Here is a 13,546-nt window from a genome sequence, read left to right on the forward strand (position 1 = left end):
TTTATTGGCAACAAAAAATGTAAAAAGGAACTTGGAGATGATCTTGATTAATTATCTGATATATGATATTACAAGGAGAGAGTGATCTGTGCAAAGTCACGAGCCTCTAGGAAGGAGAGCCTGCACGGGAGGGAGGGGCCCACTTCCCCGGCAGGACTGTCTCCCACGAGGTCACTTCTCAACCGGAATCAGGGGAATGTAGCCGAGGGGCCCGTTAGGAGCGGGGGCTGTGGGCCAGGCTGTCACAAGTGTGCCCCGGGAGGCACAGTCCACTGCCGGCTGTGGGATCCGCTGTTGCCTTATGCACATATCCCCTGTTCGTCCCTCTGCGGATCAGAGAAATTTCTGGGCTTTGGTCCCCAGCCCTGCAGGTGAGCGGGCATCAGAAAGAGGGTGGCCACAAGAGATACAGTGGGAAGGGAAGTCCCAGTGCAGCTCGGGGTCAGATCACAAACAGCCTCAATTAATTGGCCATTCGAGGCCCAGGTCCTGCTGTGCCAGGGGAGAGAGCTCCCTGGCAGCATGACCCCAAGGTGCAGGCACCTTGACGTGCTGCCTGACCAGTGGACAGCGTGGAGGAGCAGGTGAGCTGGGTTTTTTCCCTCCCCTGCTTCCATCAGGACCCAGGGTCACACCCCTGCCCCCTCCCCACTCCCACTTCACTGCACAGGGAACCAGCTGACCCGGAGAGAGAGGGTGTCCTCCGTGCCCCTGGTTATCATCGGCACAGACGGGGCCAGGAGCACCGGGTCTCGGGTGAGCCGCGCCCCTCATGGCGTCACAGGAGCAGCGCAGTTGTCACCCAGCAGGACGCGGGGCAGTGATCCCCGCCAGGCGAGCCCTGGGCGCCGGGAGCCTGAGCGCACCCCCCCCCCACTGCCCTGGGCCTGGGCCAGTTAGGGCCGCGGGTCCGAGCTCTCGTGAGAGTAGAACTAATCAGGGGGTCTCGTATGAATGTGGGTTTAAACTCAGCGGCTGAGATTCCACGCGCCTGACACCCTCGGGTGGCACTGCTGCTGGGGGGCCTCAGAGAGTGCTTGCCGGGTGAGCCAGCTGTCAGCGAGAGGGCGCAGGGCGCGCTCAGGGGGCTCGCAGCCAGCCAGGGCTCTCCTGCCTCACCCGGGGAGGGATTGCTCGGGCTCAACTCGAAGGCAGGTTTGTGGAAGCCACCACCACAGACCCACTGGGTCTCAACAAGGCAGAGGTGAGGTGAGTTTGTTTTTCAAAAACCAAACCAGGAGCTGGGCTCCCCAGATGATAATGCCGATCGCACCTCAGGTGTCCCCCAGGCCTCCTGGGCGAACAGCTATGATGACCCAAGACCCCGGGCGGGTGGAAGAGGGTGTTCTGTCCTGGGAAACAAACAGAAACATGAAGCTGGGAACCCACTGAGGCACAGGAGCAAGGACGGCCAGCCTGGGGGCGGGGGGTGGAAGATGACACCCTGGTCACGGTGGCTCCCTGTGTGCAGGGGCAGGGGGTGGGCAGAGATGGTCGGCTGGGGCGTGGCCATCATGAATGTGAGTGTGTGCAGGACCGGGCTGGGGGCACAGGGGTGGGAGGCCAAGCAGGGCAGGGCAGCTCCCCGACTCCACCCTCAGCACCCAGCTCCAACCCAGAATTGGAGGGGACCCACCTGGGCATCCCAGGTCAGACTGTCCCCCTCTGCTGTCACGTGAGGGTTGGAGTCAGTCTCCCAGGAGAGGAGGGCTGGATTACGTCCACTGCCATCCACCCGCTCTTCTGTTGGAAAGTGTGAGCTCTGAGACCAGCCTCTAAGAGAACCTCAGGCTGAGAGGTAGCACGGGTCATCGCTCCTGCCCGTGCACCACCGAGCAGCCAGCCTCTGCCTGCGCACCTCCAGCCCCTCCAAAGACAGCCAGCCCCATCACGTCCCAGATCTGACCTCTAGGAACCATGGAATCTGCTCTGAAACCAGCTTCCTCCTTCCCACGAACCTCCTTCCCTTCCTGGGAAGCCCTGTGGCTCTGTGTCACCTTCCTACACCCTGCGCCCCCATCAGGCAGGGCCTCCCCAGGTCGTTCCTCTGGGCATCCCACAGCTGGCTCCCACGTTCCACATTTGCATGATGGTCAGTCCTCCTCGTGGCTGACAAGTGAGGTCTGGGCAGTGATGGGACCAGAAAGCAGCACCCAACAAGATCAGGACATTGAGGAAGAAGAGAAAGCATTAGGGGCTCCCTTTGCTCAAAGAGGTCACCCCACAGGGTATGACGAGCGGGGCAAGGAAGCAAGAGCGGGGAGGACATGCGGCGCCACAGGCCCTGTCCTGCTGCTTCTCAGACCATGGAGATGGACTGTCCCTTCTCCGTGAATTGCCCAACATCTGGACACTGGCAGGAGGGCCCCTGAGAGCCTCAAGGAGGCAGAGCTGGTCCAGGCCCAGACAGGAAGACGCTGAGGTGGGGCTGAGCATGTGAGGGAGACAGACAGGACACGCTCACACCAGCCTGGTGAGGGCTGCTCCCCGCTCCGCTGCCGGCCTCGCCTAGCGGGCCATCACGAGGCCAGTCCTGAAACAGAAAGTGCTTAGTGGTGTTTTGAAGCTGATGAATTAGTAAGATAAGGTGCAGAAAGGGCCGGAGTAGGGATCTGAGCGCGGCGTGAAACGGACAGCTCAAGAGCAGTCCCACGTGCGGGGGCTTCCTCTTTGAAAGGAGGGATGGGGGCTGCACAGCTGCTCTGCGCGGGAGGCTCTGTGCTCACTGACGAGTCAGCGACTTGCGGAAAATGCTGCCGCTGCAGGGCAGCCGGAGCTCATCTGGGAGGAGGACTGGGCGGCGGCTGGCCTCCGGGTCAGTGGGCAGCGAGGCGCTAACACGTCCCCATGCCCCTAGGGAGGACGACCTTGCAACCTTGCCCTGCTCCCTCTCTCTGCCTTGCAGCTGCCCTCTGCCCCTGTCACCCAGCCCAGAGCCATGCCGCCCCACAGAGCTGGAAACCTGTCAGCGACGCCGTGGCAGGAGTTTGTGCTGGAGGGGTTCCGGGGCAGCCTGCAGACCCAGGCCCTGCTCTCCGCGCTGTTCCTGGCTCTGTACGTGGCGGCCGTCCTGGGCAACCTCACCATGATCGTGGTCATCACCCTGGATGCCCGTCTGCACTCCCCAATGTATTTCTTCCTCAAGAACCTGTCCCTCCTGGACCTGTGCTACACAAGCATCATCTACCCCAAGGCTCTGGCCACCTTCCTGTCCTCGTCCAGGGTCATCACCCGTGGGGGCTGTGCCACCCAGTTCTTCTTCTTCTCCTTGATGGGCACCACTGAGGCGTTCCTCCTCGCTGTGATGGCCTATGACCGCTTCACGGCCATCTGCAGCCCCCTGCACTACCCCGTCACCATGTGCCCCTCGGCCTGTGCCCGCCTGGTGCTGGGCTCCTACTGTGGAGGCTGCCTCAACTCCATCGTGCAGACCAGCCTCACTTTCAGCCTCCTGTTCTGCGGCTCCAACCACATCGACCACTTCTTCTGTGATGTGCCTCCCTTGCTCCAACTTGCCTGCACCAACACAGCCATCAATGAACTCCTCTTGTTTGGCATCTGTGGCCTCATCATCGTGGGCACCACACTCGTGGTCCTCATCTCCTACGGCTACATCACAGTGACCATCCTGAGGATGCGCTCAGGAGCAGGGAGACACAAGCTCTTCTCCACCTGTGGCTCCCACATGACAGCCGTGTTCCTCTTTTATGGGACAGTCTTTGTCATGTATGCCCAGCCGGGAGCTGTGGGGTCCATGCAGCAGGGCAAGGTGGTCTCCGTGTTCTACACTCTGGTCATCCCCATGCTCAACCCCCTCATCTACAGTCTGAGGAACAAGGACGTGCAGGCGGCCCTGCGGACGCTGGGCCAGAAGCTCAGAGCCCCGTGAAGGAGGGTGGCCAGAGAGACAGAGTGTCCTGAGGGCAGGACCAAGGGCTCAGAAGGAGGCACTGGGCTTAGTCTGAGGAATTCATTCCTCATTCATCAATTCATTCTTTCGTCGACATTTATTCAGTCTTTCTCAGAAGCGCATCAGTAAGCTAGTATCTCAAGTGTGAGATGCAAAGATGACGAAGGCATGCTCTTTGCCACCAGGGAACTAACGGCCCATGTTGTGCAAGACACTCAGCTTGCAGTCTGGGTACCACAGTGGGCAGAGTCATGAGCGAGAGCCTTTGAAGCCGCATGTGTGTCCTCGGTTCAGCATCTACCGGTGATGGGTATGGGCTAGACAAACTGAGTCCTGTCCCTTCACTTCATCGCCGAGTCTGCGCACACGTGTGCTCAGCAGCCTTCCCTGGACCACCTGGCTGGGGAGTCAGGACCCTTAGCCATGCCTGGGGTCGGCACAGCCAGTTTAGGGGGACTCTGGAAGACTGCGCTTCCCCTGACTCTGCAGCACTGCTGGTCCTCCACCTCCTCCTTCTCCTTGTCTGTCCCCTGACGCTGCCACCCCGGCAAGGCAGCAAAGCACACCTGTCCTCCTGCTCCAGGTGGTCCTAACGCACCCTGCCCTGGGCTTCTCCCCTCAGACGGCAGCTGGAGCCCCAGGTAGTCACCATAGATGCCTCACATCAAAAGTCCAGCTGCCCGTCCACCACCCAGCCTGGCAGGTGATGCTGTCCCGACTGCCTGTACCCGTGACGAATGATGCTTTGTCAGAACAGACGTCTCTTAAGAAGGACGCAGCTCCCAGTGGCTGCGACAAGGCGCAGGGGGAGGAAAGAGAAGGTGCACCTTCTTGGCAGAGAGCACAGCTCCCTGGTCCTCTGTCCCTCACGCCCAGGAAGCCGGGACCCCAGTCTTGACCTTCCTGTCAGAGTCTGTCCTCATGCTCAGTGGACCCAGCACACAGCCCGGACTTGGAGCCCCTTGGCGTCCTTAACGCGTCTCCCTCTAGGAGAGTCATCCACTCCCCGGCCCCTCCCAGGAAGCTGTCCTCTGGACTCAGCGGTCTGTTCCCTGAGGGGCTCAGAGGGCCGAGCCGGGTCTCTGAGCACAGGGCGCAATGGCCCTGCCCTCCCCGCTCAGGGGAGCCGCGGGGCGGGGCTCACGGCCAAGCCTTCGGGCTTCTGCCCACAGGGCTAAACTGGTCCTGTCCCAAGTTCTCAGCTGGGTTCCTGTACCCACTGCATCTCATTTGGGGCTCTCCAAAGGTATGTCTACCTCTGCCGGAGATTGCTGTGTTCATATGATACAACGCCTCTTTTCTCTGCGGAGCCCCCCCTTTTCTGCTCCAAAGCTGCGCCCCTGGTGTTTTCCCCTGCGGGAATGTTGTAGCCCGCTCCCTCCCCCCACCCCGTCCTTCTTTCTCTCTCTCTCATTTTATTTTTTGTTATTCCATGGGACTTCAGACAAATTATTTGGGGTCTTCTACTATCTTAATTTAAATTTCTAAAGAAAAAGGAAAGACAACATTCTTCTATACAAGTGTACATTTATCATAATTTAGTAAAATTTAATGGAACAAACAGTAAGGAATCAGTCGGTCTTAGTAGAAGAGCATCAAATCTTTGGAGAAATCAGGACAGCTGGTCAAATATTAGATGGAAAAGAAACTCTCCAAGTAGTCTAGGGGAAAAAATGTTACTACCCTGCAGATGCCCTTTATGTCTGTCTCCTACACGTCAGACCACAGTGGCGGCTTCTGTAACTGTTAGAAGAGGTTTATTTTGTTTCTCCTACACAGCACTCTGCATTATGCTCCCCCAGACCTGGTTCTCAGTACATATCTACCGGCTGATCATGATTTGAGTTCAGTGCTAACTAGTCATTAACATCCAAAGCGTGGGCGGCTCAGCTTTTTTTTCTGTGTTTAAGTGGAGAATAAGCACCTTGAATTTCAAGACAAACCTGTAGTTTTGATGCTGATTCTCTACTAACTCTTGAATGTTTCTGCGTCTTCATAACGTAAAAACAGAGCATTGTCTGTTGTAACTAAGTGTGTGTGTGCAGTTCTGGAGTGTTGAGCACTCTCACAATGTTGTGTAACAGAATCCAGACCTTGTCACCTTGCATGACTGGAACGCCAAATTCCCTAAACAGCAGCCCCCCTTTCCCTCTCCCTGCGCCACCGACAGCCACGATCCTGCTTCTGTCCCCGTGAAGGTGACCACCTCAGGCACCTCAGGTGAGCAAAGCGTACGGTGTCTCTCCTTTTGCATCTGGTTGTTTCATTTAGCACGATGTCCTCAAGATTTACCCAGGCTGCAGCCTGTGACAGGATTTCCATCCTTTCTAAGGCTGAGTAACATTCCACCATATGTGCATGAACCTTTGGTTTGTCTACTCATCCACCAGTGGATGCTGTGCTGCCTTCACACTTTGGCGATGCTGGAGCCTGGTGCTGTGTGAATGGGAGTGCAAGGATCTGTCAGACTGCTCAGTTTGTTGAGTAAATACTCAAATGTGTGATTGCTGTACAATACGGTAATGCTTTTTAATTTTGAGAAGAACCCTGTAGCATTTTTCATAGTGGCTGTGTCATTTTACATTCCCACCAGCGGTGCAAAGCTGTTCCAGTTTCTCCAGCCTGGCCAACATACATTGTTTCCTCTTCTCTCTCTTTTCTTATTTGTATGGTGGACGTCAGGAAGATCGTGAAGTAGTGTCTCTTTCCTGTTTTCATTTCTGTAATGATTAATGGTTTGGAGCATCTTACATGTTTGTTTCAATGTGTAGCTCGTCTTTAGAGGGTATCTTCAAGTAATTTGAAAAGTTTATATTGGGTTCTTGGTTTGTTTAATCATAGTAACTCTTTATATGTCATGGATAGTTCCCTTTTATCAGGTATAAGACTTGCAAATATCTTCTTCCATTCATAGGCTGCTTTCTCACAATGTTGCTGAAGTCCCTTTATGCACTGATTTTTAATTCAAGTTGAGGGAATTCTTCATATACTCTGCGTATGACCCCATATCAGACACAACATTTGCAAACACCTTCTCCCATCCACAGGCTGCTTTTTCACACTGTTATTTAAGCGTTTAATGGACAGATGTTTAAGTTACATGTAGTCTCCCCATCTGTCCATCTCCACTTTTATTTCCTGTGCTTTTTCTCTCAGATCCAGGAAATCATTGCCAAATCCAAGGTCATGAAGCTTTTCTCATGTTTTCCTCTAGGAGGATAAGAGGCTTCGGTCACACGTTGAGGTTTTTAATACATTTTAATTCAATTTTTGTTCTTGGTGCAAAGCAAGGGTCCAACTTTGTACTTCTGCACGTAGACAGCCAGTTCCCATGCCACTTGTGGAAGGGGCTGTCTTTCCCCCACTGAGTTGTTTTGGCAGCTTTGCTGAAGATCATTTGACTGTGTCCAAGAAGGCTCTCTGTTCTCTCCACGGCTCCGTCAGTCTGCCTTTGTGCCAGTGCCGCACTGTCCAGATCGCCGTGGCTTTGTAATATGTTTTGAAGTCAAGACGGGTGAGGCCTCCAGCGTTGCTATTTCCTGAGGTTGCTTCGGGCTGGTTGCACCTTGGGAGCCCATGTGGATTTCAGGGTGCGCGTCCCGTTTCTGCAAAGTGTAGCACTGGGATTGTGGCAGGGATCGCACTGAGCCTCAGGTCACAGGGGCAGCACGGCCAGCTTCCAATTCGTGCTCAAGGGTTCCCCTTACTTGTGCGGATGATGGCTCATTTCCCTCAGCTACGTTGTCCAACCTTACGCCTGTGAGTCGTCTGTCTCCTTGTTTTAGTCCTTACTGTCGTATTCTTTTCGAGGTTTTTGTAAGTGGAGTTGCTCTGTTACCTTCCTTTTTATATCACGCGCTGATGGCGCATAGGAATGCTGCTGATTCTAATGCCCTGGCTTTGTACGCTGACACTTGGCTACATTTGCTATTTCTGAGATTTTTCATGGATCTTTAGAGTTTTCTATATATAGTGTCAGGTCATCTGCATACGAGGCTATTTTTACACTTTCTTCTATTTGGATCTCTCTTATCTCTTTCTCATGCCGAGTTGCTCCAGCCAGGCCCCCAGTACTGTGCTGAGAAGAAGCGCTGAGAGCTGGCACCCTTGTGTTTCCCTAATCTTAGAGGGAAAGCTTTCCGTCTCTCACTAGTCCTACGTCCCTGGTGGGCTTTCACATATGGATTTCATTATGTTGAAGGTTTTCCCTCCATTTTCACTTCCGTTCTTTTTGGTGAAAGGCTGGTGAATTTTTCCAAGTATGACCTGCATTAGCTGAGATGTTCGTGGTTTTTTCCCTCATTATTTTCTTAATGCACTGTATTATATTGATTGATTTCCAAAATATCATGTATTTTAATAGTGTTTACGTACATACTGGTCAGTAATACTATTGCCTCTCTCCCCCACATGTATGTGTGTGTACGTATTACATATATAGATTTGTTGTCATTAAAAATTTTTTCTGTACAAAAAAAAAATAAATGACTTGTTGTTTCACTTGACCCAAATCTCACACACACACCAAAATCCCTAATACCTTTTACATGCAGTTTACGATCCACTTGACCCCGCCCAGACGCAGGGCCCTGCCGTCTCCTGTTGAGCAACGACGAGCATCGACTGGCAGGGCCCCCTGCCTCCACTTTGCCTCTTGTCAGCCCATCTTCAACACCATCACCAAAGAGCTCTGCTTAAAACAGTAATCAAAATACATGATCAAGTGTTCCACACAGTGAATTTGATGTCAGTAGCAATAGGGTTAGCTTGAGCGGCTCAGTCCGACAGACAGGCCTCTCAGGGAGGATCCAGGTCTGATGTGCACGGGGTGGCTCCACTTGGGACAGAAGTCCCCTTGGCTCCTGCTCCGTCGCTGCAAGGGCAGGGATGACAGTGTCGGTAGAGATGCCAGACCTCCGGTCACAGCATCCACCTTTCTAGTCACGGCACGGAAGATACCAAGTGTTTATATTTACACCAATATTACATATGTGTTTCTGTTCAACAATATTAAAACCAAACCCACTCCTGGAACTCACCACCACTCAGATCGAGAGAAGGAAACTTACCTAAACCCTTGTTCTTGCCCTTCAAAGTTAGCCGTTGTCGTGACTCTAAAAGGAATGCCATTGATTTTTGATAGGACTGATAGACAATGGCACAAACGGAGTCTGAAATCAGAGGCAGCATGCCAGAGAATGCGCAGGGGGCTCCTGAAAGAGAAGAGGAAGAGAGACACGTCCTAAGAAAAACCAAGATTCTCTTTAACACACACAATTGAAACTGTGGTTTTGTCAAACAGCTGATAGAAAATAAAACAGGAAACTCAAGTGGCTGGAATACCTTGAAAAGTTACTAGAACTCAGTAGCAACCGGGAAACGCAAATTAAAATACACCAGCAGAGATTTAACACACACCATCAAAATGAGGAAATACGGGGAAAACACAGACTCCTACACTGCCGTTTGTGTTTCACGGGTACAATGATTTTGAGAGAAAATCGGCCAGGTAAGTGGATAAATAAGGAAGAATTTTATGATACAATTGTTCACCAAGAACAGGGAAATGCCAGCACGATTTGTAACAAGAACAGCCCCCCCATGTTGCTGTGAAGCTACGTGCAGGCAATCCAGACACCTGAGAAAGCCAGAACAGGGTAAGGGCCTGGCGGGACACCCATCCACACGCGCCATGCTAGACAGAACCACGGTCACAGGAGCCCCTACGGACTGCTTCAGCCCCCACAACCAGCACCTCTGAGAGAGGAGAGTAATCGGGCGGCAACATGAAGAAGGATGAAGGAAAGGCGCCTTCATGATAAAAGACTAATACGGAAATTAATGAGGTTGAGAAAAAGATGTGTCTTTCTACTCAGGAATCCTCTTCTATGTATACAGTTTACAGGGAGGAAATACCCGTTGCATAATATTTATAGTTGAAAAGGAACATAAAAAAGGACGTAACCTGAATGTTTCCCCAAATATGATTCCACAAGAAATCTGGGTAAGATTCACGTTTAAACAACTGAAATTACTGAACTAGAATATGGAAGTATTGAGAGACCTGGTCAGGATCCCTGCCAAGTGCATTGTGACACAGAGCTGGAGAGGTGACCCCCCGAGACAGGACCGGAAGGTGCACTGCTGGCCCCGCCAGCGGAGGGCAGACGGCGCCCCCACCTCCTGTGTCAGTCCCCAGGGCTGCCGCGACTCAGTAACACAAAGTTGGTGACTTCTAGCTACAGGGATTTATTCCCTCCCAGGTCTGGAGGCTAAATGTCCAAAATCAAGTTGTCTTCAGGGCCTTCTGCCCTTAAAAGCTCTAGAAAAACATCCTTCTTGGCCTCCTCCTGGCTTCAGGGGACTCCCGGCTTCCTTGGCATTCCTTCCCCTGCTGCTGCATCACTCCAGCCTCTGCCCACTCTCCACAAGCCCGTCTTCCTTGTGTGTTTGTGTCTCTGTGCACTTCCCTCTTCTTACCAGGATGCCCGTTATTGGGTATCAGGTCCACTGAATCCAGGATGACATCATCTAACTAATTGATTTGGAAAGATCCTACTTCCAAATACGGTCACATTTTCAGTTCCCAGGGAAGCGTCCTTTCTGGGGGAGACGCTACTCCCCCGACCACAGCGGTGCCCCGTGTGCTCCGAGGGAACCCACAGCCTGCGGCTGCTAAGTGCGCTGTCCTGTCTGTGCCAAGCAGGTTCGCCCAGTCAATACTTTGAATCAATTCTAACATATACTACAATTTCTCCACTTGTTTATCAGTTACTGGGAGAAGTGTGGAAAAATGTCAACCATGACTTGGATGTTTGTGTTTTTTTTTAATTCTGTTCGTTTTTTTCCTTTATGTTTCTTAAATAGTTATCAGTTGTATACAGGTTTAAACTGTGCACTTCATCCAGTTGTACTGAATATTGTCATCACGAAATGTCCCTTTACAAGCAAAATTCTTCTGTGAAACCATTTTATCTAATAATTCTTGAGCCACACCAGACTTCTTTTTCTTAGGACATTCATGCTACAACTTTCTCCAGGTTTTAAATTTCATACTTTCCGTATTTTAATATTAAACATGTATCACTGTTGTACTTTGGTTTTGGATTTCTGTCCAGGACTAAGACTATTTTCTCTTACTAGGTTTATTTACTCTTTCTGCAATAAAGGAAGGGCCTCCTTGCGGCTTAGAAAGGGCTATGCTGCCGCCCCTCAGTCACTCTTTTTCACAACAGGTGAGAACGGGGCAAAGGAAGAGGAAGGACTACGGGCCAGAGATCTAAGTCGTCCTGCCCCTCTCCTGCTGGGCCCCAGGGCTCCTGGCGGGTTTCAGGCTTCCTGCCCCCCACCCCGTGTGGGCTGAGGGGAATCAGAGCAACACTGGCCACAGCACAGCCGCTTCCTGGCACCAGGGGGCTCGGGTCCCACTGCACTAAGAAGCCCCAGTCTCACCTAATTGGCCACTCGAGGCCTCTGGTCCCAGCTGTGCCAGGTGGAGAGCACCCTCCCAAGCAGGGTGACCTACAGGCACAGGTGCCCTGACACCCTGAACGGCTGAGGGGACGAGACATGCACGGGCAGGTGAGCTGAGTGCAGCCCGTCTCCTGCTCGTTCGTGTCCCAGGAGCTTCCTGCAGCCGGAACTTGAGCACCTGGCCTGACTCTGACTGGGACCCAGGGCCCCGCCCGCCCCCTCCCGACTCCCACCTCACTGCACAGCGAGCCAGCTGACCCGGAGAGAGAAGGTGTCCTCCGTGCCCCTGGTTATCATCTGCACAGACGGGGCCAGGAGCACCGGGTCTCGGGTGAGCCGCGCCCCTCATGGCGTCACAGGAGCAGCGCAGTTGTCACCCAGCAGGACGCGGGGCAGTGATCCCCGCCAGGCGAGCCCTGGGCGCCGGGAGCCTGAGCGCACCCCCCCCCACTGCCCTGGGCCTGGGCCAGTTAGGGCCGCGGGTCCGAGCTCTCGTGAGAGTAGAACTAATCAGGGGGTCTCGTATGAATGTGGGTTTAAACTCAGCGGCTGAGACTCCACGCGCCTGACACCCTCGGGTGGCACTGCTGCTGGGGGGCCTCAGAGAGTGCTTGCCGGGTGAGCCAGCTGTCAGCGAGAGGGCGCAGGGCGCGCTCAGGGGGCTCGCAGCCAGCCAGGGCTCTCCTGCCTCACCCGGGGAGGGATTGCTCGGGCTCAACTCGAAGGCAGGCTTAACGAAGCCGCTGCCATAGACCCGCTGGGTCTCAACAAGGCAGAGGTGAGGTGAGTTTGGGCTCCCCAGATAATAATGCCAATCGCACCTCAGGTGTCCCCCAGGCCTCCTGGGCGAACAGCTATGATGACCCAAGACCCCGGGCGGGTGGAAGAGGGTGTTCTGTCCTGGGAAACAAACAGAAACATGAAGCTGGGAACCCACTGAGGCACAGGAGCAAGGACGGCCAGCCTGGGGGCGGGGGGTGGAAGATGACACCCTGGTCACGGTGGCTCCCTGTGTGCAGGGGCAGGGGGTGGGCAGAGATGGTCGGCTGGGGCGTGGCCATCATGAATGTGAGTGTGTGCAGGACCGGGCTGGGGGCACAGGGGTGGGAGGCCAAGCAGGGCAGGGCAGCTCCCCGACTCCACCCTCAGCACCCAGCTCCAACCCAGAATTGGAGGGGACCCACCTGAGCATCCCAGGTCAGACTGTCCCCCTCTGCTGTCACGTGAGGGTTGGAGTCAGTCTCCCAGGAGAGGAGGGCTGGATTACGTCCACTGCCATCCACCCGCTCTTCTGTTGGAAAGTGTGAGCTCTGAGACCAGCCTCTAAGAGAACCTCAGGCTGAGAGGTAGCACGGGTCATCGCTCCTGCCCGTGCACCACCGAGCAGCCAGCCTCTGCCTGCGCACCTCCAGCCCCTCCAAAGACAGCCAGCCCCATCACGTCCCAGATCTGACCTCTAGGAACCATGGAATCTGCTCTGAAACCAGCTTCCTCCTTCCCACGAACCTCCTTCCCTTCCTGGGAAGCCCTGTGGCTCTGTGTCACCTTCCTACACCCTGCGCCCCCATCAGGCAGGGCCTCCCCAGGTCGTTCCTCTGGGCGTCCCACAGCTGGCTCCCACGTTCCACATTTGCGTGATGGTCAGTCCTCCTCGTGGCCGACAAGTGAGGTCTGGGCAGTGATGGGACCAGAAAGCAGCACCCAACAAGATCAGGACATTGAGGAAGAAGAGACAGCGTTAGGGGCTCCGTTTGTTCTAAGCAGCCACCGCACAGGGCATATCAAGGAGCAAGGGGGCGGGAAGTAAGAACAGGGGAGGACATGCCCATGTCCTGAATGTGTCGCAGCCCCTATCCTGCTGCTTCTCAAACCAGGGAGCTAGACTTCCCACGCTCCGTGAATTGTCCGACATCTGGACACTGCAGGAAAGAGCCCTTCGATTCTCAAGGATGCACGGAGCTCTGCTGACGGTTGCCACTATGGTCCAATCTCAGAGACCAAGATGCCGAGAGAAATCCCTGGGTCTGCAGCAGGGACAGGCAGAACGTGCCCACATCAGCCTTGTAAGGGCTGCCCCCTGCTCTGACTCCAGCCTGGCCTGGAGATAAAACCATCACTGGGTCAAGTCCTGATGGCGTGGGGTGCGTAAAGATTTCTGAGATT

The 13,546-nt window shown here is 54.1% G+C and overlaps 1 protein-coding gene across 1 annotated transcript; it reads left to right on the forward strand.

Annotated features, from left to right (window-relative positions):
- Window positions 1-2,938: 2,938 nt before the first annotated feature.
- LOC140696287 (olfactory receptor 9S13-like) lies at window positions 2,939-11,273 on the forward strand. The gene is made up of 4 exons (XM_072960691.1): window positions 2,939-3,874; window positions 5,443-5,484; window positions 5,995-6,130; window positions 11,146-11,273. Exons 1-4 carry the CDS (start codon window positions 2,939-2,941, stop codon window positions 11,271-11,273), a joined length of 1,242 nt encoding a protein of 413 aa, XP_072816792.1.
- Window positions 11,274-13,546: the final 2,273 nt, after the last annotated feature.

The sequence above is a fragment of the Vicugna pacos genome, chromosome 5 (assembly GCF_048564905.1).
Source record: "Vicugna pacos chromosome 5, VicPac4, whole genome shotgun sequence".
Lineage (NCBI taxonomy): Eukaryota > Metazoa > Chordata > Mammalia > Artiodactyla > Camelidae > Vicugna > Vicugna pacos.